At 44.5% G+C, this 25,149-nt stretch overlaps 2 protein-coding genes and 1 long non-coding RNA gene across 7 annotated transcripts in view; all 3 read left to right on the forward strand.

The window, feature by feature from the left end:
- The first annotated feature begins 475 nt into the window (after positions 1 to 475).
- Positions 476 to 10,184, forward strand: ZSCAN16 (zinc finger and SCAN domain containing 16). 4 transcript variants are annotated; one of them, XM_059399663.1, is made up of 3 exons: positions 476 to 1,614; positions 2,583 to 2,721; positions 9,392 to 10,184. In XM_059399663.1, exons 1-3 carry the CDS (start codon positions 1,234 to 1,236, stop codon positions 9,910 to 9,912), a joined length of 1,041 nt encoding a protein of 346 aa, XP_059255646.1. In that variant the 5' UTR covers positions 476 to 1,233; the 3' UTR covers positions 9,913 to 10,184. The 4 variants fall into 4 exon arrangements, with proteins under 4 accessions (XP_059255646.1, XP_059255647.1, XP_059255648.1 ...); XM_059399664.1 differs by lacking the exon at positions 9,392 to 10,184 and adding an exon at positions 4,432 to 6,090 and having other exon boundaries at positions 481 to 1,614; XM_059399665.1 differs by lacking the exon at positions 9,392 to 10,184 and adding an exon at positions 7,428 to 9,385 and having other exon boundaries at positions 484 to 1,614.
- A 4,865-nt stretch (positions 10,185 to 15,049) lies between these two features.
- On the forward strand, positions 15,050 to 17,589 carry LOC132017723 (uncharacterized). Its single transcript, XR_009404384.1, has 2 exons — positions 15,050 to 16,995; positions 17,113 to 17,589. It is a non-coding gene; the product is annotated as an uncharacterized LOC132017723 (long non-coding RNA).
- Positions 17,590 to 23,219: 5,630 nt separating this feature from the next.
- ZKSCAN8 (zinc finger with KRAB and SCAN domains 8) overlaps positions 23,220 to 25,149 on the forward strand; it is a 20,692-nt gene continuing 18,762 nt past the window's right edge. For both annotated transcript variants that reach the window (XR_009404371.1, XM_059399636.1), the window contains exon 1: positions 23,220 to 23,410. The gene's annotated coding sequence lies outside the window, so the exon portion shown is untranslated. The remainder of the gene's footprint in view (positions 23,411 to 25,149) is intronic.

The following is a 25,149-nucleotide window of genomic DNA, read 5'->3' on the forward strand; positions in this document are numbered from 1 at the left end:
AAAATTAAGCATTTCTAACCCATCATATTGGCAAACATCAAAATATCTATGACATTGTGTTGACAAGTATAGGTAAACAGAGCATCTCTCTTAGGGTTTCTGATTGATAATATAGCACTAACAAAAGTACAAATGTCCCTACTCCGTACTCTAGTAATTCTATTTCTAGGAATATATACTATGTAAATACCCTTAGGCATGAGAAAGATTTATGTTTACAGTAATTTACTCCAGCAGCGTTTCAAAAAGAAGATGGGAAACAACCCGCCTGACCACCAGTGGGGTAACCATTAATGGATGATGGCCCACACAATGAATACTGTGCAATTGATTAAAAAGGGCAGATCGAGGAAACCCTTTATGCACAATCTCCAATATTAGTTACTAGGAGGAAGCAAGCAAGGCGCAGAAATGCTACCTTTTGTGCAGGAGGAAGGCGAGGGGGATAGGTACCTGCCTGACCCGTGTACGGAACGGTACGCGTCCCGGAAAAAGTCGGGCTGTCAAAAGTAGATGCTGGAGGACACTTACTCTTTTTAAATGTTGAACTGTGTGAATCCATTACTTTTTCATACTACGTATCTAATAAGTAAACCCAAAAAATTCTTGAGAGGGGAAAAGTTTTGAAAAAGAACAAAGAGGATACGCCTGCGGGCCCGCGAACAACCGCTTACACACGTGGTCCTCCACGGGCGGGGCCACCGAGGCGAGGTATCCTAGAGCGGCCGGAAGTGCCCGGGGCCCGCGGCGGGGCGCCCCTTGGTCGGCTGGAGTCCAGCCTTTGTTCCCGGCCGCCGAGAGGTGGCTGTTGCCGCGGGCGCATCCGTCTGGCGTCCGCCGCTTCTGCGGGGGTGGTCGAGGGTCGGCCCTCCGCGAGTGGACCGTCCCCACAGCCGCGGAACGCCGAGCCTGCGCCTCTCGGGCGTGGAGTCCGCGAGCCTCCTCGCAAAGCTGAGGCGTTTCTCCTCACAAAGCGGTGACCCTCGGGCTTCCTGGAGTGCTGACGGGCGCCGGCCGCTCCCCGACCCAGAGAGAACCGGGAGTCGCGTCGGCAGCGGGCACTTTCAGTCAGAGCGCAGAGCTAGTCGGCCTGCGCGCCCCGGTGCCCATCAGCGCGTGTGTGCTCACGGCAGCTTTCGTCCTTTCTCCGCCGCAACGGCGTTCTGTGACGCGGTTCCGAGAGGTTCTCCTTGGGGTCGCGCGGGGCAGGGTTAATCTCCGACGCAGCGCACGATGGCCGCAGCCCCGGCACCCGCCGGACGAGGACTGCCAGTAGTGAAGGCCGAAGACCGTCGCGGCGGACAGGACTGCGCCTCACACTGCACCCCTCACAGGAGGGAAGTCTTCCGGCAGCACTTCAGGAAGCTCTGCTACCGCGACGCGCCCGGGCCCCGGGAAGCCCTCACCCAGCTCTGGGAGCTCTGCCGCCAGTGGCTGCGGCCCGAGTGCCACACCAAGGAGCAGATTTTAGACCTGCTGGTGCTGGAGCAGTTCCTGAGCATCCTTCCCGGGGACCTGCAGGCCTGGGTGCAGGCGCACCACCCGAGGACGGGCGAGGAGGCCGTGACGGTGCTGGAGGACCTGGAGCGGGAGCTGGACGAGCCGCGGAAGCAGGTGGGCAGGGGACGCTCAGGGCGCGCGCACCGGGCCGGCACGGAGCCGGTGACAGGACACTCGGGGGTACTTCACGGGTCGGCCTAGGGGAGAACAAGGCGTAGGGAGGGCGCCGGTCGCCGGGGTCAGATCACTGGAGCGTGGTTGAGGACGGTCGCGGGAAACGACGCAGAGTCCGGTGCAGGGCTGGGGTCCGTGAGGAGTTACAGGAGGGCGAGTAGGTAACAGGAAAGCAAAGAATTCTCCAGCATTCATAGCTACTAAAAAATGGGCTACCTGGTGTAAAAACAAACAAACAAAAAAACCCTCCCTTTCCATGGGAATAGTCAGGGCGAGTTCAAGTAGATGTCAAGGATATCGCAGAACAGCGCTGTCCGAAAGAAACACAATGGGAGCCATATGCGGAGTTAAATTTTCTAGTAGCCACATTTCAGAAAATGAGATTAAATATATTTTGTTATTTTATTTAACGCAAAGTAATCATGTAATCAGTATGAATAATGAGATATTTTACATTCCTTTTTAGCATTGTTTTAAAAATTCAGTGTATATTTTATGCTCTGCCTGTTTCCATTCGTACCAACCACATTTCAGGCGCCCAGTAAGCACACTGTGCTTGTGGCTATAGCATGCAGTTGGAGAAGAAATACCCCCACTTGGAGGGGGTGGTGGAGGTTGGGCGAGGTAATTTTTAAGGTTCTTACCAAGTCTCAAGGCTGTGATCCTGAACCTCTGCCGATCATTGTGAGAAGACACTGAATTTCACTCTCCAGTGGCCTGAAGTGTCGAGATTAATTGCCGCCTCTTCTTTTTTGTAGTCATTATTGCCATTTGCAATTGAATGAGAATTTTTCCCATTTGTGTTCCTGGTCCCTGGTAAATGCTTCTTTTGAGCTTTTCTCTTAAGTTCTTTAAGTTCTTTCAGAAAATCTACCTTACAAACCCAGTCATACTTCATTGTTCCCCAGGTCCCAGCCAATTCAGAAAGACAGGACACACTTTTGGACAAGTTGACCCCCTTGGGAAGGCCCCATGACTCACTGACTGCTCAGCTCCATGCCAAGAAGATTCATCAGGAGCAGGAATCTGGTGAGCCCCAGAGGAATGGTAAGGAGCAGGAGTTTATGTGTGTGAGGGAAGATACGATTCCTTGTGTTAGAGAGGAGCTTTCTCACTGTGATGTTCTCCTTTTCAAGTTTTCTTGCTTATTCTCCACCTCACTGTAGAAGATTTTATTCCCTTACCTACTCTTGCCTTATCATGGAAAGAATTATATTTTAGTTTTTCATTAGACTTAAAAGCTGCTTTTTAGCTTAATGGATGGGGGTTGGGATTTAAATACTGTAGTTAATGATACCTTACATTTCTATTTGTTGATATCTGATGCGTCTAGTTCTAAATTCTCTTAAATTTACATTTTTAAATTCATATGACACCCTGTATTAGTCTGTTAGGGCTGTCAGAACAGACTAACACAAGCCACAACAAAAGTGCCACAAGCCACAACAAAAATTTATTTTCTCACAGTTGTGGAGGCTGGAAAGTCCAAGATCAAGGTATTAGTCGCCTTGGTTTCTGGTGAGGCTTCTCTCCTTGACTCACAGACTTGCTGTGTCTTCACATGGTATTTTTGCTGTGCACACATACTCTTGGGATCTCTTCCTCTTATGTAAGGATGCCAATCCTATTGGGTAAGGGCCCCACTCTTATAACCTCATTTATTCTTAATTACTTCTTAAAAACCCCTTTTCCAAATGCAATCACATTGAAGGTTAGAGCTACAACATAAATGGGCGAGGGGTGGGGAGATACAGAGCACAATTCAGTCCTTAATACAAGCTCACACTGAAAGAAATAGGGAAGAGGGAGCAAGAACTAGTATAGTAGGCTTTTTATTTCTCCATGTTACGTTGACTGGGTTTGGGTTGTGGTTTGCTTCACCACCCAGTAATCAGTTCACTAATTGAAAACCAGATGTCTAGTGTATTCCCAGGCTTCAGTAAAAAGTAAACAAATTTTAAATTCCAGTTTGCCCAAACACTGCTTTTTTCAGTGCTCCCTGTCCTTTCTCTGCAGGCTCTTGTGTCCATACTGCTTCGCCTGGCCTATTACACAATCCATTCTCACTATTTTAAATTTTACCAGTACGGTTCCCTCATTCTCTAGGTTCCCTGCCATGTGATTTGTCTAATCTGATAAATGATTTTAAGATATTTGTAGTTCATACTTGGAAAGATGGCATTCAATTATGTATAATTTAAAGGAGTCTTTTCATGCTTTAAAGCATAGTGTTGGTTACTGGTTACCTTTTGAGGTGAGGTTTAGACCCCCTGTTCTATTCATTCTTCTTTTATTAAACATTTGTTGAGCAGCAGCTACATGCTAGGCACCATGTTAGATGTCAGGAATACAAAGGAATGACTTCTTCAAAAAACAGAAGTGAGCAGTTGTGCTATGATCCCACACAAACACAAAAAAAGACAGCTATCCCTGTGGCAGGCCCACAGAAGTGTCACAGAGTAGGTTTGCTTGAGCTGAGATGGTCAGACGGGTGGGGGCTAGGAAGGGAGAACATCCCAGGGGATAGGTGGGGATGAAAGCTTAACACTAAGAACAGTAGTTGCTCTGAGTTGATTTTGATAAAGAGAATTTTGTGGAAGGGAAAAACCAAATGCCAGTGGTGAAGGTTGCTGAAACAGACGGAGGTCTGTTATATTATTTTATTTATTTACTTACTTTTTAGTTAGTTGTGTTGTTTGGTGTTTTTTTTTTTTTTTAAGTTTTTTCTGGTTTTGTTTTGTTTTCTTTTTTACACAGAGAACGGCACAGAGAACACAGGCAGGCGGAGTGGGAGAGGGAGAAGCAGGCTTCCCGCAGAGCAGGGAGCCCAATGTGGGGCTTGATCCCAGGAGCCTGGGATCATGACTTGAGCCGAAGGCAGGCGCTTAATGACTGAGCCATCTAGGTGCCCCATAAAGTGGGAGTATCTTAATGTGTGAAAACGTAAGTGGGTTCAGTTTTTATACATGTGAATTTGCTGTATCTCAAGCATCCATCCAATGGGCAGTGCAGTTTAAAATATGGTTCTAGGGGCGTCTGCCTTCGGGTCACGATCCCAAGGTCCTGGGATTGAGTCCCACACATCAGGCTCCCTGCTCTGCCAGAAGCCTGCTTCTCCCTCGCCCGCTCCCCCTGCTTGTGTTCCCTCTCACTGTGTCTCTGTCAAATAAATAAATAAAATCTTTAAAAAAAATAAAATAAGGTTCTAGATGTAGGAGAAAGATGTGGGAGGAGATAAGAAATTTGGGAATCATCCCTGGGTAGGTGATAGAAGACATGGCTACAGACGAAGTTGACCAAGAATGTATAAAGTGAAGAGAGGCACGTGCACATTTTGAAGGCATGCCACCATTTGAAGTTTGAGTGGAGGAAGACGATTCTATAAAAAAGACAGATCAGGGACTATCAGAGACGTGAGAAGCAGAAGAGGGTGGTGTCACTGAAGACACCAGGAGCTGCAGCCAGCTATAGTCCCTGCTACCAGTGGCACACAGGATCAGAACTGAGAAGCAATCGGTTACTGATTTTGGCATTTCGTTAGTGGTAGTCAAGAATAGTTTCAGAAGGTAGAAGCTAAAAGACGCAGGCTATTTGAATAAGCTTTAGTAACCTCTTCACCTTTTCTTTGTGAGCAGGCATATTGTAAGAAATTTCTCTCCCTGCCTTTGGAAGGAGACAAGACAAGCAGTCAGTCATAAAACAGGTCACAATAATATTTAAAGATATCAATATGCTAAATTCTATGGAGAATACAGGATTATGACTAATAGATAGTCGGTGCAAAACTTTTAAGGTCTAGATGGACTTTCCTTTTTTTTTAATAGATATTTCTAGACAAGCTCCACTATTTTGTGTTACAAATTCAGAAAAATACACAGTTCTTATACCTAAAATTGTAGAGGTTTACACATATGCGGCTATTAAAGTAACTTTGCAAGGAAAAATAGGAGTGGTCTTTTCTTAATCTAATCTACTGAAGGGTGCTTCATGAAATCTAGCTATCCTGTGAGGCCTGAGAATTTTTAGGGAATCCCTTCTGTCTACACTTAACAGTGCGAATAGGACTTTTTCCTAAGGTGCAAGCACCAAGGGCCATACACAGTTTTTACCTGTGTCACCACCACCACCACCATCATACCCCCCCACCAAAATAACAGATAAGCAAAAAACAAAACCCACCAAAACAATACAAAAACAAACTGCAGAAATCACAACACATTTCAGGACGTATCTCTCAACTTTATTAAAAGCATGTGATGTCCAGTTCAAATCCTCATTTTACAGTTGATGAAATATACCCACGGTGCTTGTGACGTGTCTAGGTTTCCAAAAAGTAAGAGGCAACGCTGAGAGTACAGTCAGAACCTGAGGTTCCTGCCTACCGGTCCAGAACAATTATTAAAAGCCATCAGGATAATGTACCAAAAAGTCACTGTTTTTCAAAATATAAATTTATTGTTAAATAGACTTTTATTTTTTGTTTAAAAAAAAATTATTGTGGGGCTCCTGGGTGGCTCAGTTGGTTAAGCATCTGACTTGGGCTCAGGTCATGATCCCAGAGTTCTGGGATCAAGCCCCACATCAGGCTCCCTGCTCAGCGGGAAGCCTGATTCTCCCTTTCCCTCTGCTGCTCCTCTTGCTTGTGCTTTCTTGCTCTGTCAAATAAATAAATAAAATCTTTTTAAAAAAAGCTATTGTATCCATACCAACAAGGTATTATTATTTGTATTAGTTTTTGGCTAGGATAATAGGACTCTTCTCCATAAACATAACTGGGAATTACAATAGCAATAATCACTTAATAGAAAACTACATTTGTAGATGACAAAAGAACTCGGAGAGCTGAGTATCTAGAAGTTCTTTGTAGCACATTTTAAAGTATTTCAAAGGGAACTAGGTAACCCACAACACTGTCTCTCCATTAGCAAATAAATGACAGTCTCCTTAACTCCATTCCAGTTTCATTTCACTCAGCATTTAACCTTGTCCTTGCTCCCCTAGATTGTCAAGCAAGTGCATACAGATGATCTTTGTGGACCTGGACTTCTCTCAAATTCTCGCTGATAAGGACTCTTAGTATTATATATGCCAAAATAACATTGGAAGGACAGCCCTGGCAGAAGATGTTAGATCCAAATATTTTTCACTTTGTCTGTTCTAAACAAAGGTCTCTTGGTGCACCTGGGTGGCTCAGTCAGTTAAGCATCTGACTCTTGATTTTGACTCAAGACATGAACTCGGGGTCATGACATCGGGCTCAATACTTAGTGGGGAGTCTGCTTGAGATTCTACCTCTGCCCCTCCTCCCACCGATGCCCTCACTCTCACTCTCTCTCTCACATAAGTAAATCTTTGAAAGAAGGTCTCTTAGAATCGTGCTGGCCTGAGATTACCTGGCACTTGGAAGAGATACATAAACAAGGCTCTGAAATTCCAGTTGACCCAGAAATAGACTATAGATCCTTAAGATGAGAAAACTTCCCATTTGACACTTTCCATACAATATTATTCTGTACATTGTTCAATTACAGATCTAAGAGTTACCATTTCAGTTGCTGACCAAGAAAAACCAACTCTGTTTAAAAAAAAAAAGCCTCTTGAAGTCCTGGTGAGATTTTTCTCTAGATTTCTCCTGAAATCATGGTAGAAGAGACTCATCCTGAGGACTAGTAGATCACACTGAAGATGGTGGACTGACCACTCAGATTTGTGTCTTTTTTTTTTTTTTTTTAATATTCATCTTCATCATTAAGCCACAGGAAAGCCAACCAGTGGTGACAGCTGTACATAAAAGAAGCAGTTGAGCCAACCGATATGCTGATGTTTGAGAATACTTTTCTTAATGGTATGAGGGTGTCTCTGATTACCATGATTTGCTTGATCACTATTACCCTACTAACTCAGCAATACTTCTGTCACACATTATACTTTCATAAATGCTTTACTATACATTCCCTCATCTAATCAAACTATAGGAAAAGAGGGCACAGAGGTGATAAGGAAACCAAAACAGCAGTCATCTGCCAAAATTTAAGCAGTTATCAGACAATTCCAACGCTGGAATTTAGACCTCCTGGCTCTAACTTAGTCCTGTCATTTCTAGCCAAAGATAATACGGCATTTAGGTTCCAGAACAATATCATCTAAGAGGAAATATCCAAACTTCCAGAAAGTCTACTGCCTGACTTAAAAAAGAAAAAAGGGGATACCTGGGTGGCTCAGTCATTAAGCATCTGCCTTTGGCTTAGGTTGTGATCCCAGAATCCTGGGATCAAGCCTTGCATCAGGCTCCCTGCTTGGCAGGAAGCCTGCTTCTCCCTCTCCTACTTCCCCTGCTTGTGTTCCCTCTCTCTCTGTGTCTCCCTCTGTCAAATAAATAAATAAAATCTTTTTTTTAAAAAATGATCATTAAGGAAGAACCAATTTGAGAAAGACTGGGAGCAAGGGGACATGGTGATGACAGTGCAGAGCAGACTTCATAGAATGGCACTCAGCCATGTGAGCCAGTGTTCCTCCCCCAGCTCAGGCACTGCTTCTGTCATGCCAGGTGACCAACCACTGAAAATCGTAATAAAATGACTGTCACAGTGAAGATTCCTAGGTTTGTTGAGATGGTGGTCACAGCATGACCAAATAGGTGACACTTTCCATTCCCTCCAAATCATCAAAAGAGCTATTGTATTGTCTGATAAAATTCATCTCAGCAAATATTGAGTACTTGCTATTGTGTGCTGTTCTGTACTAAGCTTGGGGTTAAGGACATGGGGAGCAGGAAGAAGGAGAGAACACGTCCAATTTGTGATATTAGGGAAGACTTCTGGAGGACAGAGCATTTGAGATGGACCTTGAATAATACCTAGGAGAGTGGTTCTCAAAAGTGTGGTTCCTGGACTATTAGTATCTGTCACACCAGGAAACTTGTTAGAAATGCAAATTCTTAAGCTCTACTCCAGCTTTATCAAATCGTAAGTTCTGGGGTCAGGAAGCATGGCATCTGTTTTAATAAGTCATCCAAGGTGATTCTGATGCACAGTCAAGTTTGAGAACCACAGTGCTAGGATCTGACAGCAAGAGATGATAGTTTCAGAAAAAAGGATTCAACCCAGCACATACACCAGACCATCCATTGTCACTTCCTACTAATCTTCCTGGATTTATCTTGACCTACATGCTCTTAAGTCTGCTTTTAATTATTATCCTTCACACATTCCCCTCCTTTGATGGTTCTTATTCACTGCATTCCTCTCAGATCCCTAATCCCACTGTCCTCCACTTTTACTGAATTTTACTAGCACTTAAGCACCTGTGTTTCAGGCCCCTACATGTTTCTCCCAAACTTACCTCCCTTCCCAGCTCTGTTCCTCGATCCCCGTCTGCTCCTCTTAATTCTCCTCAGCACATCTCCAGTCCCCATTTACCACTCACTCTGCCTTTGCACAGGGTTGCCAGGTAATCCACATCATTGGGATCCACATCACTGCCTTTTCCTCTCTTCTTAATCAGCTCCCAAGAACGTATTCCGCTGCTCTCTTCCCCACTGCCTCTTAATCTCTTCCTTACATTGTCATATATGTTTTGACGGTGCCAAATATCTAGTTTGTGCATTATATGTGACTTTGTTTTTTATAACACATTTATAACATTTATGTGTTCGTTCTTTCATAGGCTTTGCTTCTCAAACCTAGACTAGGACATGTTTGTGTACTCTTTGTTACAGGTGATCAAACCAAAACTAAGAATCAAGCATTGTCCCAGAAGGAAGATATGCCCAAGGACACAGAATTCCTTGGGAAGATAAATGACAGACTTAACAAAGACATTTCTCAACATCCTGAATCCAGAAATGCTACTGAAAGTGAGGGCAGATTAGAGTGGCAGCAGAGGGAAAGAAGACGCTATGCATGTGAGGACTGTGGGAAAAGTTTCAGTCACAGCTCAGACCTTAGTAAGCACAGAAGGACTCACACTGGAGAAAAGCCCTACAAATGCGATGAATGTGGAAAAGCCTTCATTCAACGCTCCCATCTCATTGGACACCACAGAGTGCACACTGGAGTGAAACCCTATAAATGTGAAGAATGTGGGAAAGATTTTAGTGGGCGCACAGGTCTTATTCAGCATCAGAGAATCCACACAGGTGAAAAACCCTATGAATGTGATGAGTGTGGGAGGCCCTTCCGTGTAAGTTCAGCCCTGATCAGACATCAAAGAATTCATACAGCACATAAGCTCTACTAAGATGGTGAAGTAACAGAAATTCTTTAGCTACTCAGGTCTCCTTAGTTACCAGAGAATCTGCCTTAGGGACTGAGTATCCTGAATGCAGGCAAAGCTTCAGTCATCATGGAACATTTCTCTGGCACCAGAGAATCTATCTGAGAAGATTTCCTTTTCTTTCTAAATTAGTTCAGTTTCTTAGGAAGCATTTAAAGTTATTTCAGAAACCCTTGTCTGTTGACAAGACTGCTCACTTGCAGCCCAAAATAACAATGTTTCTTGGTTGAAAGATAGTGAATTCTGCTTCTCAGTTTTCTTTTTTACTTGACTATTCTGTGTATGACATTAGGCAAAGCATTCGCATTTTCCTCTGCCCTCATTTCCCCCTGTCGAAGACACAGTAGAGGTCTGTTGTATTAAGTTAAAGCTGCTTCTCAAACAGTACTATATATTTGTTTCCCATCACTACTGATACAATAGCCTAACACAGGGCGTGTAATCGTTTTGTGGAATTTGTTTGCCAATGCTAAAAAAGAGGAAACCATCAGAAAAGAAGCAGAGTAAGGAAAACATTCAAGTGGAAAGGAAAGCAGTGAGTGATGCATAGAAGCTGCTGGGAAGGGAGATGACCGTAATGAGGATAAATCACTCCTTTTCTGAGTCTCAGGTCCCTGTAAACTGAGAGACATGGGGAGGGATTCGTCCAAAACTGCACTGTCCAGTTTGGTAGCCAGTGCCCACACATGGCTGTGGGGCAAATTTAAAATTAAATTCACTCAAAGTAGAGAATTCTGTTCCTTATCACAAGCAGGTAGCAGCTACTAAACTGGACAGCACAGACACAGATCATTTTTATCATTGCAGAGAGTTCTAAAGGACGCTGCTGTCTAACCAATCACCAGTAACATGTCTTCCAGCTTACATATTGTGTGATTCTGAGTTCAGGAAGGTAGTAAAAGAGAAGCCTAAGGAGACTGTAGTAGCAACAGGAGATAAAATACACTCTAAAAAAGGACTTAATAATAACTTTATGGCACTTTTCCAGCCTTAAAAAAGGAGTGTATTATAACTGAATGACTGAAGATTATTAAAGTAAATATAATAACCAAATAATCTAAATTGAAAGCTTAAGTTACTACCTCATCTCTAAAACAAGAGTGTAACTACCTTTACAAAGTAGCATCCCATCAGATACCTATGCTGATAAGAAACTGAGATTCTCAGGAGTTTAATAAACAATCCAATTTTTTTGTTTGGCTTGGAAATGTATTAGCAGTTCATATACTTGCAACAGTTTTACATCCCTAGTTTGAAAATACTATAAAATGACATAAATTGTGAGCAGAGGCCCAGCACATTCAAATGTACACCACCATGGAACCGTGAATCACTGGTTCTAGGAACAGCCATCCCCAGAACAAGCAGGAAGGGATCTAATCTCTTCCTGAGAACAAGAATTACACACACTTGCTTCTGCCCGAGGAGTTAAACCACCACAGTCATTTCTCTGTCTTTACTACTATTGGAAGATGAATCTTAAATAACTTCTTGAGAACCAACACCATAAACTGAACTTTTACATATTTTGAATGTAATGCTGCTTTAAAAGAAAATGTAAGTTTATTCTGAATGTCTAGATCAACTGGTAGAAAATTTTAAAACATCAAGTTTCATACTCCTACTTGTTTTTATGACTTATAATTATCTGAGCCATATTTCAAAGCATTTGAAACAAAAGATTTTTTAATGGTCATGAAGACAAAAGTATTAAATCTTTAATATTAGAAACATCCTTATTTTAAAAATAAAGCTCAGTGCTGAGTGATAGCGTTTCCCCCTTTACTTTTTGTCTTGCTGAGAAGCATAGAAGCTGTTCATAGTCTCTGTAAAAGAAAAGCTCCTATTTATGATATGATCCCTTCTTAAATTTAGAGATGCTTCTGCAATGGTAAGAAAGATCATTTTGGCTCCCAAAAGATTAGGTTTCCTAAGATTGATAAAGACATGACCTACTGATTTTCCTTTACCCTCTATATGCTAGAACATTCTACTCAGATAGTTTTGAATACTGTTCTAGTCTTCAAGTTGTATACCTTCAAAGGCTAGTGAAGATTAGTTTGGAGCACTGAGACAGACCGTGCTACCCTTTTTTAGGTTTGGTGTTGATTCCAAATTGCCACCACGGTGTCCACCATCTGATAACAGAGGCAGGAACAGAAATATATGGGGCCAGACACAGCCTGGAGTGCTGCAGGCGAGAGAAACCTGGGATAAAAGCAGGTACAGGCAAGGAGGCATGAGGTTAAAGATCTGAGTTGTTGCTGGTACCAAAAGCGGCAGGTGGTGTCCTGTAAGTGTGTAGAAGCCCAAAGGAAAGACTTGGGGAGGGCGCTCAAACAGCCACGATTACCAGAAGAGAAGCTGCAATACGGTAGACACGGCAGCTACAGCCGCGTGGGTCTAGCAGAGAGCCTTCCTCAGCACACAGCACCCGCTCTAGAAGAACCCAGTTTCTCAAACAGTTGTGTCAGAAGCATATGCGTTGCTCCTTCCATCTTTTTGGAAAGATTAGGGTTTGGCTTTGTTTTGTTTTGAAGGAGGCAAGAAGTTGTAGTTTGAAGTTTTGTGAACTAGTGCAGCTGTGATTGTAAGAGGCACCTAAAGGGTGTACGGGGCCCGTCTCTTAGACACAGATGGGGATGCTGGTGAAGTGGTGATTCTGAATGAGGAGCTAACAGCTCTGAAGGGAGAAAACAGTAAGTGCTGGGGGAGGGGGGGCTATAGGAGGTATTTGTCGGCATTGGTGAATAAGATCAGGGAAAGGGAGAAAATAAAATGAACAAGGATACAGGGAAAAGAACAAAGATAAATCGAGATGGTGATAGGGAGAGAGAAGAGAGTAACAATCTAATAATGGCATCAATCATACTTGAGCCTAGATCACAGGATACAAGCCATACAAAGGAGAACAGATGAGCTCCTTATCCCAAGGTACACTGAATCTTATGAGCACAGCGCGTATCTATCTTTATCCAACAGGTCATTCTCATCCTGAGCATGACATTATTTGTTTACAACCAAAAAGTCCATTAACAGTGAAAACACAAGTAGAAATCTTGACATCAACAAAACAAGCTGTTCTCCCCTGACTGACCCCACAAGTGAGTCATGTTGAGGTTATGAAGGATCAGCTTGCTCAGTCTTTCTTCCTCAAATCATATAAAGCAAGGTTTCTCCATCTTGCTTCTGTTAACATTTTTAGCCAGACATTTCTTTGAGTGCCCTGTCCCCTGCAGGGCAGGGCATTTAGGGGTATTCCCAGCTTCCAGCCTCTGGATGCTACCACACCTCCTACTTGTGACAAGCATTTTTTAAATGGGAGAGTAAGTGCCCCCTTGAGGGCCAGAATCACTCCTAGTTGAGAACTGGTCTGTAGGAAAATAATCTGATTTCCGTAACTGTTCCTCACCATATGCAGTAAGAGTCTATATAGAGATGGTGCTTATAACCAGCACTGCTAGACCCTTCTCCTACCGCAAAAAATGATTCCCAGAGTACCTAAGCTCTAAATGATAATCATGCTGAAGAATCCGTCTGCTTTAGGAAGCCACACCTCACTATTGAAGACCAGAGTTGCTCTTGGGGCCCCCCGTCCGTAAGCTCTCAGATGAGCTTACACTGCATTTTTTAAGACTTTCCTCTTCCCCCCGCCCCCCATACTTGTGGTGCTACCCACTCCTTTGCCCCGACCCAACCATGAACAGAGACTTTTTGATCAAGATTTGCACTGTCCAGTACAGTAGTCATCAGGTATATATGGCTTTGCAACTAAGAAACTACTATTTTTTTTTAAGATTTTTATTTATTTGACAGAGAGGGGGAAGCAGGCTCCTCACTGAGCAGAGAGCCAGATGTGGGGCTCGATCCCAGGACCCTGAGATCATGACCTGAACCAAAGGCAGAGGCTTAACCCACTGAGCCACCCAGGTGCCCCATAAGAAACTACATATTTTATTTCATTTAATTTTAATTAAATTTTAAAACATAATTCAGTTATTGGAAAACCTTTATGTTTGGTGTAATTTGGGTATGTGAGCTTACTTTTAACATTTTAAATTTTGTATAATCTCAATAATTAAGTATTTTCAATGAAAACTGAATTGAAATTTACAATAACTAGAAAAAAATCCACTTTTAAAGATTTAGTATAAAATATGAATATAAGATATTTCATTTTTATACTGATTAGATGTTAATATTTTGGATATACTAGTTTAAATAAAATATGCTATTAAAATTAGTTTCACCTGTCTTTTTACTTTTTTAATGTGGCAATTAGAAAACTTTACATAGGTAGATCACATTATATTCCTATTTATTGGACAGCCTAATCAAGGTCTCACCTCAGGGTACATCCAGTTCTCTGTGTTTCAAACCACTTTTTTTTTCTTTTTCTTTTTTTTGGTCAGAGAGAGTGCACACAAGCAGGGGGGGTGTGGGAGGCAGAGGAGAAGCAGGCTCCCTGCCAAACAAGGGGGCCTGAGCAAGGAAACTGATGTTGCAAGACTAGATCCCAAGACCAAGAATCATGACCTGAGCCAAAGGCAGACACTTAACTGAGCCATCCAGGCATCCCTCAAACGACTTTAATTCTGTGAGACTAAGTTCTATAATACCAAGGACTTTTTCCCTATTTCTTCTTATCGATTTGTTCAACAAGTTCTTACTGAGCACAATGCTATGTGCTACAGAGACAAGGGCAGGCTGCTCCAAAATGGACCACGATGGTAGACTGATTATTTTAAATAAAAGTTACTTAAGACAGATGGTGCAAGGACACTGAGACCTCCTTTGTGTCCCCCTGAAAGCAGGAAATTAATCTCCCATGTGAAAGGTACCTTCCCAGTACCAGGAGGTAAGGAGACATCCTTATCACCAGAGATAGGAAATTTAGACCCCATGTTACTGTTTACTAATCTACCACCCCAGCCCAAGTTCTGTTTAGAATTCCTTACTAACTGAAGCTCACAAAGTTGTTTTCTTTGTCCTGCCAAATCCTCAGATTTATCATCTCTTTGTCTGAAAAGTTTAAAAACTGCCTGCTTTGGTCATTTCCTTAGGTCTTGAGTTCATTATTGGGCTTCCATCTGGTCTTTTCTACTGTTAATCTGTTTCCATTAAATTTAATTCTTAGTCCAACTGGGAGACCACAAAGGGTACAGGAAGAATTTTTTCTTCCCCTTTAGTGCCAAGCCCCTATTCTAGGTACTGAGGACACAGTGCAGAATGAGATAAGATCTCTGCCCTTATAAGCCTATGTTACTGTAAAGGGAGATACCCTGATAGCAGTTAGAATAGCTATTATCAAAAAGACAAGAAATAACAAGTGTTGACGAGGATGTGAAGAAAAGGAAGCCCTCATGCACTGCTGGTGGGAAAGTAAAGTGGTGCCACTGTGGAAATCTGTATGAAGTTCCTCAAAAAACTAAAAATAGAAGTATACGATCCTGCAATTTTATTCGGGGTATTTATTCAAGGAAAAAAAAAAAAAAACACTGGTAAAGATATATGTGCCCCCATGTTCACTGCAGCATTATTTATGACAGCCAAGACAAGGAAACGACCTAAGTGTCCGTGGATGGATGCACGTATAAAGAAATGGAATGTTACTCAGCTCTTTTTTAAAAAATGAAATCTCGCCATTTGTGACAATGAGGCTGAACTTGAGTGCTTTATGCTAAGCCAAATCAGTCAGAGAAAGACAAATACTATAACATTTCTCTTGGGGTGCCTGGCTGTCTCAAAGGAGCCTGCAAATCTTCATCTCTGGGTCGTGAGTTCCAACCCCTCGTTGGCTGTAAAGATTACTTAAAACACAAGCAAACGAAAAAAACTACATGGTCTCTCTGTTGTATGTGGACTCTGAAAAAAAACCCATGGGCAGGCATGGGTTGGAGGAGGTCAAAAACCTAAAGAAGCCAACCACACAGGTGCTCACAGAGACACATACATATTGAAGAGATCTCATGAGTCAGTATTTAACAGGAAGTCACCCAGTGGAGTATGTTCTTCTTTAACTCCAACTAGTACACCCGAGACACCTGGGCAGGAAACCAGGGCCAGGCTGACTGTTCCAGCATCATTTCAGGGGCAGAAATACAGATTCCCAGGCGCTGAGGGTGGTGCCTGGAAACGCGTTCAACAACAACAAAGACGACGTCTGTTCTTCCAAGCCCGTCCTACAGTCGAGGGTTCGCAGAGCGAACAGGAATGGAAAAGACACCGAGGCACCGGTGAGCAGCACTCCCGGCCGTCGGCGCTCCTGGGGAGGGCCATGCCCGCGGCCAGCCCCGGTCCAGCCCGGGTCAGCCCCGCAGCACGAGACCCCGCCGGGCACCAGGAACCCCGCCGGGTGGTGTCCCCCAAAGAGACTCAGGAGCCTGGAAGAAGCGTGTCGTGCCCCGCCCCGGCTGAGCGCCCTGCGGGTAACCGGCGCCACCGCGGGGTCCCGGCCCGCACTCTGCGCTCAGAGCCGCGTCCATCAGCTCAGGGGCATCCCATCTCCACGGCTTCGCGGCGTCGTGGCCGCTCTGCGTGCTCCACGGCCGCCCTCCACCCTCGCTGCTCCCCGCACACCTCCGCACGCCCCCACCTGGCCGCAGCGGCCGCCCAGCCACGGAGACCGCCCCCGCCCCGCCCCTGCACTCACCGCCAGCCCCTCTCTCCCTCTCTCCCACCCGGCGCCCGCCCTCCCAGCCAGCTGCTCCGGAACCAGTAACGACCGGCAACAGGAAGTGCCTCCAGTCGCGAGAGCGCCTGGCAAGGGGTCCGGTCTTCCGCGAAGCCCGAAACATGGGGTTCCCGCCTGAAAGAGGCCGGGAGCCCCAAGAGCAAGCGGGGGAGGCGGGTTTGGGGGCCCCCGGAGGTTCTCTCAGGGGGCAGGGCTCCCGTCAAGCCCCTCCACCGCGGGGCTGGGCAAACCTCCAGGAGTCCACAGGACGCCCGAGAGTGACTGTAAGGACAGGCCTCTGGGCCCCGCAACCTCTCATCCGGAACAAACGTGAAGGGGAGCAAAATATGCCGCCCCAAGTGCGCCTCTTTGATGTAAGGATAGTTTGGGCTGGTGGTTTTGTTTCGTTTTGTTTTTTAACAAACGGGACAGGAGCTCTGAAAACCATGTAAAAGTTACCTTCCCCCCCTTTTTTAAAATTTATTTGACAGACAGACCACAAGTAGGCAGAGAGGCAGGCAGAGAGAGAGGAGGAAGCAGGCTCCCCGCTGAGCAGAGAGCCCGACGCGGGACTCGATCCCAGGACCCTGAGATCATGACCTGAGCCGAAGGCAGCGGCTTAACCCACTGAGCCACCCAGGCGCCCCCAGTTACCCCTTTTAAGAAACATTTACGTTTGCAAGGAAAATCTCCATTTGTAGCGGTGCCGCCCGGGAAGAGACGAAGGACTGCACACTCCCGAAGCTCCTGGTCGGTGAGACGGTAACAACAAATGTGCACAACAGCGTCCTCGTTCGTTACCGTGCTTCACCTGACAACCCCCGCGCCCGCCGGCGGGGCTCCCCAAACTCAAACATCTTCATTTGCTGATAGGCTGACATTGTATTTCAGGTGCTGGCCTGGGCCATTCAAGGATCTCCCCATGTGTACAGGAGGTACACCTGTCATTAAACTGTTTTTCTCGTTAACCTTTTTATTGGGTGTTGGGGGGGAGGGGTCGCAGCCAAAAACCCAGAAGGGTAGAGGGGAAGTTATTTTGTCTCCCTCATAAGAGTAAAGTGGAGGACTGGGAGACAAACCATATAGAAAGGAAATGGTTGTGGTCATTGTGAGCTTCGTACAGGTGCGCATCTCAGCGCTCTCCCTGAACTCGGCACCTGGCGCAGGTAGGCTCTTGAACAGTAGTTACTTGGATGAATAAGGACAGATCTCAGTGGAAAGTGTTAATAGAAAAGGAAGGGGAAAGTGAATCAGATCGACTAAATTTCGCTAATTGACAAAACAAACCATTTTTTCCTGTCTGAAATATATGACACGTCTGCATATTTTAAAGGCCACTACATAATGGAAGTGGAAGAGAGATCGCAGAATAAATATTAGATGAAGAAGTTTACACTCTATTTAAAGAGCAAATGCAATAATAGTAAATAATAAAACAATGCAGTAGGTAGATTGATAAAATCCTGAGAAGAGAGACACGTTATTCAAATAACAGACCAGTATCTAAAATGATTAGGAAAGAGTGAGACAAATCCTTGACTTCAGAGTACTGGGGAAATGTTACAGTGATTATGGGGTAGGGACAGGGACATTCTACAGGGCAGTAAACACGGACAGGATTGCTAATGTTAGAAAGGAAAAAATCTGCATATCTATAAATAGGGGAATAATTACATATGTTGTATCATATTATACCATTCAGAGGTTGCCTGAGTGGCTCAGTCAGTTAATTGTTTGCCTTGGGCGCAAGTCATGAACCAGGGGTCCTGGAGGTCCTGGGGGTCCTGGGATTGAGACCTGTGTCAGGATCCTTTCCCTGACTCTCCCTCTCCATCTCTTCCTCCCCCTGCTCAAGCTCTCTCGCACTCTCACTGTCTCTCAAATAGGTAAAATCTTTTTTTTAATAAAATAAAACATTACTCAGCATTTAAAATGACAAATTATCATTGGAAAAAAGTGTCAGAACAAAACGTAGTCCATATTTCCTGGAAGAAAACTATGTGTGTATATATATGTAATTATGTGCTGTGCTTGTGAACCTAAAAGAAAAGGATGGACTCCAACCTGAACAGTAATTCCCTCATGTTAAGAATTGTAGAAACTCTGCAGTATTTGCAAGCTAACAATTTCATGTGCCAGATTCATGGATCCTGGTAGAAATCACTAGACTCCTGTGACAGAAACAAAGGATTTTATTTAATGACACAAACTCAGGCCCTTTGTGTTTCCCTTGTGTTCAGCCCACAGGGGGGACGTGGAGGGCCCAGGTGCTGCTCACACATTGGGTTTGCATCCTGCAGAGGAACCCCAAGCTTGAGAAAACCCAGTCATTGCCCAATCTTGTCCTAGAATGAGGCATTCTCTTTATTATCCTGGTCGGGAAGTAGGTCTGATCCAAAAGGAGTTACAACTTTGAAAAGATAATCTAAACGAAAATTGGTCAGAAGAATTCCTTGAAGAATTGTCTCCCAACATTCTCAGTAATGACATTTGGGGGTACATATGTCAGCTTTTTTTTTTTTTTTTACTTCATATACATGTAGATTCTAATTTTTATCATATTTTGTTACTTAAATATTTCAAAATATAATTTAAAAAAACAAAAGACAAAGAAGTTTAAAGTTGTTTTAGTGAGAGATAAGGAGCCACTCATGGTCAGGGATTGGGGGAATGATAATGATACTGAAGGAACATGAATCTATGACCATATCTGAGATGGACTAGAGGTATGAAGACTATCTCAGGGTTGCAGTCATTTAGGTCTGAGAGAACTAGAACTGAGAATGATGATTATGGTCATGGAAAAGAGCAAACTTTCAAAGGAGAAATCTGCTGGCTCTGAAGATTTTTACTTTATACTCTGTATTTCGTCTGGGTAAATCAAGGAAGCCTCTCAAGATGGCATATATTGGGAGCATCTGGGTGGCTCAGTGGGTTAAAGCCTCTGCCTTCAGTTCAGGTCAAGATCCCAGGACTCTATTTAAAAAAAAATTCTCTTTAAGAAAATTCTCTTTGGGCACCTGGGTGGCTCAGTGGGTTAAGCCGCTGCCTTTGGCTCAGGTCATGATCTCAGAGTCCTGGGATCGATTCCCGATTCCCGCATCGGGCTCTCTGCTCAGCGGGGAGCCTGCTTCCCTCTCTCTCTCTCTGCCTGCCTCTCTGTCTACTTGTGATCTCTCTCTGTCAAATAAATAAATAAAATCTTTAAAAAGAAAATTCTCTTTAAAAAAAAAATTCCCAGTTGTTCAAACTAGCATACCATTTTACATTCACACTAGCCGTGAATAAGAGTTCTTGTTGCTTCATATACTCACCAGCACTTGGTGCTGTCCGTCATTTTAACTTAATTTAATTTATTTTTTAAAAAGATTTTATTTACCTATTTGACAGAGATCACAAGTAGGCAGAGAGGCAGGCAGAGAGAGAGAGGAGGAAGCAGGCTCCCTACTGAGCAGAATGCCAGATGTGGGGCTCCATTCCAGGACCCTGGGATCATGACCCAAGCTGAAGGCAGAGGCTTTAATGGAGCCACCATTAAAGTGGTGATGGAGCCACCCAGGGGCACCATCAGTCATTTTAATTTTAGTCATTCTAATGGATATGTAGTGGTTTTATTGTCTTATTGTGATTTTAATGTTATATTTCCTTATATGATATTGAATACTTTTTCATGTGTTTTTTATGGCCATCAATGACCATTCAAATATCTTCTTTTGGAAAGTATGTGCTCACATCTTCTGCCTACTTATGTTAGTTTACCTTCTTATGATTGAATTGTGAGTGTTCTTTACATATTCTATATACCTGTAATCAGAAATATGTATTCCATATATTTTCCAGTCTGTAGCTTCTCTTTTCACTTTCTTAAAGGTGTTTTTTATTGAGCAGATTTAAATCTTGATGAAGTCAAATTTAGCAATTTTATATGTTATCACTAGTGCCTTTTGAGAAATCTTTCCTTGGTCATGCTATTTTACTTTTAAACTACCTATGTGTATAACTTTGTTTTTTTTTTTTCAAAGATTTTATTTATTTATTTGACAGAGATCACAAGTAGGCAGAGAGGCAGGCAGGCAGAGAGAGAGGAGGAAGCAGGCTCCCCGAGGACCCTGGGATCATGACCTGAGCCAAAGGCAGAGGCAGCCACCCAGGCGCCCCTATAACTTTGTTGTTGTTGTTGTTGTTTTAATTATTTTTTTTAATGAAAAAAAAAAAAAAAGAAACTGAGGGCAGATTTCTAATCTGTTATCAGCTACATCCAGTTACCATCCCATCTGGGAAGCAAGAATTATAAAATAAGGAGCAAAAATAAGTGTTTTGAGAGAGTCTAGAAACACTGTAACTTCTCAGTGTTTAGTGTTATTTGTTTCATTGTAATGACTGGATTTAAAAATCTAAAAGCAGATCAAAACTACTGAGATTTGGTCCTGATGGGTGAACAAAATATTTTTGAGTTTGGGTTGGGAACTAGATAGAAGCACTATTGATGTGAAAATGTTGGGGTTTGGGAATGAAGAGTCAATAAAGAATTCTTGAAATGTCTCTGGTCATGAGGTCATAAGGTCCCGAGGAGTGACCCATTATATACTTTCAAGTTGGAAGGGAACCGGTTAGGGATAGCGTAAGTCTCTAAGGAATTTTGTTTTGTTTTGTTTTTTAAGATTTTATTTATTTATTAGAGGGACGGCTAGGTGGCTCAGTCATTAAGCATCTGCCTTCTGCTCAGGTCATGATCCCAGGGTCCTGGGATAGAGCCCCACTTCGGGCTCTCTCCTCAGTGGAAAACCTGCTTCTACCTCTCTCATTCCCCATGCTTGTGTTCCCTCTCTCACTGTCTCTGTCAAATAAATAAAATATTTTTTTAAAAGATTTTATTTAAAAATCTTTAAAAAAATTTTTTTAATTAAAAATTTTTTTAAATTTTAAAAAATCTTTTTTTAAAAAGATAGATTTATTTATTTATTTATTTAAAAGAGAGAGAGAGAGAGTGAGTGAGAGAGAGAGAGAGAGCGTTAGCTGGGGGAAGGGGAAAAGCAGACTCCCCTGCTGGGCAGGGATCAAGTGGAACTTGATCCCAGGACCCCGGATCACGCAGGACCTGAGCCAAAGGCAGACCCTTTACCAATGAGCCACCCAGGTGCCCCTCTGAGGAATTTTGGAATAAGGTTTCCAGGACCTGGAGGTGTTTGCTATTGTTAGGGAAGGTCATTCATTACTGTCTATCTAAATCCTTAGTCATGAGACCCTTCAGATGTATATCAGTGGCCCCTATGCTTGGGGTATGATTGCTGACATATATTTTAGGGGATAGAGAGGAAAGAAGTTTCCAAAAGATTTTTTATAGGCTCCTAGAAGTCAGGCTAATGTCAAGCTAAAGCTGTCTTTTGCTGCTAGCCAAGTATTAACATTGTGGCAGCTAAGCTCCTAGAGGAGGGTCACTCTACCCATCTCAGGCACTTGTCAATGGGCTATAAGTTGTAAGGAAGTTTAATTTTTTTTCTTTTGCTTTTGTTCCCCACATCAGCTATCAGCAGGAACAGATAAAGAGGGGAAATTAAGGTGAAGATTGGAAGGGCATCTGAGAAAATAAGCTAGGAAAGGTGGTGAAGGAATAAACATGGAGGAGGGGGCGCAAAACAGCACAAATAAGACATCTTCTTCAATCCCCACCACCAAATCCTATTTAGTCTGAAAAGTTAAAACTTTAAACGGATATACGAAGCCTGCACTAACACTGCAGCACGAACTGTCAGCCTTGTGATCATCTCCAGTGACCTCAAGGAGATCCCCAAACAGGAAGAACGGGAAAACCAGTAACGCACAGGCCTGCGGGCGCTAGTTTTGAACAATCAAATATGCTAGAAGCATCATGCATCGTTAAGGTCGGCGTAGGCTCGGGTCCTGGAGACCTGCCAGTTGCTTGAGGAATTCCTGACGTGTACATTAAGATTTATGTCTCTGTGGAAATCAGTCAATCTTAACTTTTACAACCGAACAGATTATACATCGTGAGTCAAGAATTTAGAGTCAAGAATTTCCGGTGTTTGCACAAAATCCCCTGCCAGGGAACCAGCTGGGGAGCAGTCCTCGGAGCGGCCTGCACCACTGTCTCCCTGGCCGTAGTCCCCAGTAAGCTGCTGAGACGCGCTTCCTTCAGGCAACAAAAGAATGAACGCAGGTGTGAACGTAGATGTTTCCCTCTTTGTGGTGTGAAAACTAGTCCACTAGCGAAGCGTCCCTCCCAAACTGAGCATTTCACACGCTCAACTGCGAAGCAGGTTTTGGGAGATTTCGGTTCAGCCAGCCAGGAAAGGGCTGAACGCCTGTAAACATTCGTGGGGCATTTACACTCAATCCCCATGATTTTTTTTAACATGACACTGTAAGTTGTACTCGGTGCCAAAGGGGAACCCAAAGGCTATGGACTGTGGCGGGCAGGAATTCCTCAAGCAACTGGCAGGTCTCTAAGGGTTCGCAGGTCCCGAGCCTACGCCGACCCTCACCCCCGCACCCGCGGACCCAGCACGGCGCAGGCGCAGGCGAGCCGAAGCCCTCCGCGCCGGCCGACCATAGAGCTTCCAGACCTCCCGGGTTCCTAGAGAGCTTCCGGAAGTGCCTCGAGACAAGATGCGCGTTGGTCGATGTCGTGCCTCAGCGGGTTTGGAAGTTACGGGCCCGAGGGCCCTGGTCCGGTTGCAGCTTTCTCCCGGGTTCCTCCCCGCCGCTCCTCCGGGTCCCTGGTCCTCTGCAGCCCGCCTTCCCCACCCCGGGCCGCCCCTGTTGCTCGCGGTGAGTAACGGTTCGGGCTCCGGGTGGAGGAGGGGAGCGCTCTGTGGCCAGGCTAGGCCGCCGCTGGGGACGCACCTGAGGGTCTGGAGAGCGGCCTGGACGCGGGGGGCGCCCGGGGCTGCAGGGGCTCGGGGGCTGGTGCCCCGCGGGCGCAAGCCTCGGCCGCGGCCCCAGACTCTCTGACAGGGGCCCTGTCCTGGGGGGTCGCTTCCTTCATCCCGCCCCTCTTTTTGTGATGTTGTCTGTCTTGAAACGGGGAGCCGCCCGCACCTTATCTTTTACCCGGGCGCGTCCACCGTCTGAACTGGTTTTACTTCGCAGTTTTTTGCATTTCCTTCACAGTACGACCCCCACCCCACCCCCTTTTTTTTGCCTCAATATTTTGCTTTTTGGAAACCGTAATTATCCTTGGACACCTATTTTTGCTGTTCCTCTGCTCTTTGTGGTGTATTCAGGAAATGGTGGTGTGTTGCCTGGGTCACTGTACAGAAGACACGTTTTTCACACCTGGAATTCAGCCTTACTGGAAACACGTAGCTCGTTTGTCGAGGGTCGCTGAAGTAGACGCCCGGGAGCTCTTCTGGAGGAGCCCCGTCGGCTCACGGGTCATTCTGTCAGGCAGCGTGAAGACTGCCGCTTCCGTTCTGAGAACAATCCCGATTTCGGTCTTTGGGTTCAGTTAAGAGTATTTATGCAGTAACCATTGACTTAACAGATGCCTAGTTGTTTTGAATAACCGGCTTCTGCGGTTGGAGATCACTCTTTTTTTTTTTTTTTTATAATTTTTTTTTTTTTTTTTTTTTAGATTTTATTTATTTGACAGAGATCACAAGTAGGCAGAGAGAGCGGAGGAAGCAGGCTCCCCGCCTAGCAGAGAGCCGGATGTGGGGCTCGATCCCACATCCCTGGGATCATGACCTGAGCGGAAGGCAGAGGCTTTAACCCACTGAGCCACCCAGGGGCCCCTGGAGATAACTCTTAAGAACAGTTTTTGCCCCACTTATTTTTTCTTGACCTTTAAAGCCTGAAAAATCTCTTTCTTGTTTTGTTTTATTTTATTTTCAGTTCCCAAACTTCCCAAAGTAGACTGAGTCTGAAGGAAGGAAATATTCCTTCTCACCTCTTAAAAGAATAATGCTTTAAAATCTGAGTTCTGGGGCACCTGGGTGGCTCAGTAGGGTAAGCTCCAGACTTCTTCTTTTTTTTTTTTTTTTTAAGATTTAATTAGTTTGTCAGAGAGAGAGAGCCCACAAGTAGGGGGAGCAGCAGGCTCCCCACTGAGCAGGGAGCTGAAGGCAGGTCTGGATCCCAGCACCCTGGGATCATGACCTGAGCTGAAGGCAGACGTTTAACTGACTGAGCCACCCAGGTGTCCCAAGCTTCTGACTCTTGATTTGGGCTCAGGTCATCTCAGGGTCCTGAGATGGAGCCCCACGATTGAGTTCAGCAGGGAGACTGCTTGAGATTCTCTCCCTCTGCCCCTGCTTTCTCTCTCTCTGAAGTAACTAAATCTTCTCCACCCCCCCCAAATGCTGACAAAATGTTTAAAAAAATAATAAATAAAATCTGAGTTGTACCTTTCACAGTTGACAGGAGTATAGCATTTGAGATTAGAAGAGTCTTTATAGGGACGCCTGGGTGGCTCAGTTGGTTAAGCAGCTGCCTTCGGCTCAGGTCATGATCCCAGCGTCCTGGGATCGAGTCCCACATCGGGCTCCTTGCTCAGCAGGGAGCCTGCT

This window comes from Mustela nigripes, chromosome 5 (assembly GCF_022355385.1).
Source record: "Mustela nigripes isolate SB6536 chromosome 5, MUSNIG.SB6536, whole genome shotgun sequence".
NCBI lineage: Eukaryota > Metazoa > Chordata > Mammalia > Carnivora > Mustelidae > Mustela > Mustela nigripes.

Coding starts and splice junctions, on each gene's coding strand:
- ZSCAN16 (XM_059399663.1), top strand. CDS start 1,234: ATGGCCGCAGCCCCGGCACCCGCCGGACGAGGACTGCCAGTAGTGAAG. Junction 1,615..2,582: donor TGGACGAGCCGCGGAAGCAG/GTGGGCAGGGGA, acceptor ATTGTTCCCCAG/GTCCCAGCCAATTCAGAAAG. Junction 2,722..9,391: donor TGGTGAGCCCCAGAGGAATG/GTAAGGAGCAGG, acceptor TCTTTGTTACAG/GTGATCAAACCAAAACTAAG.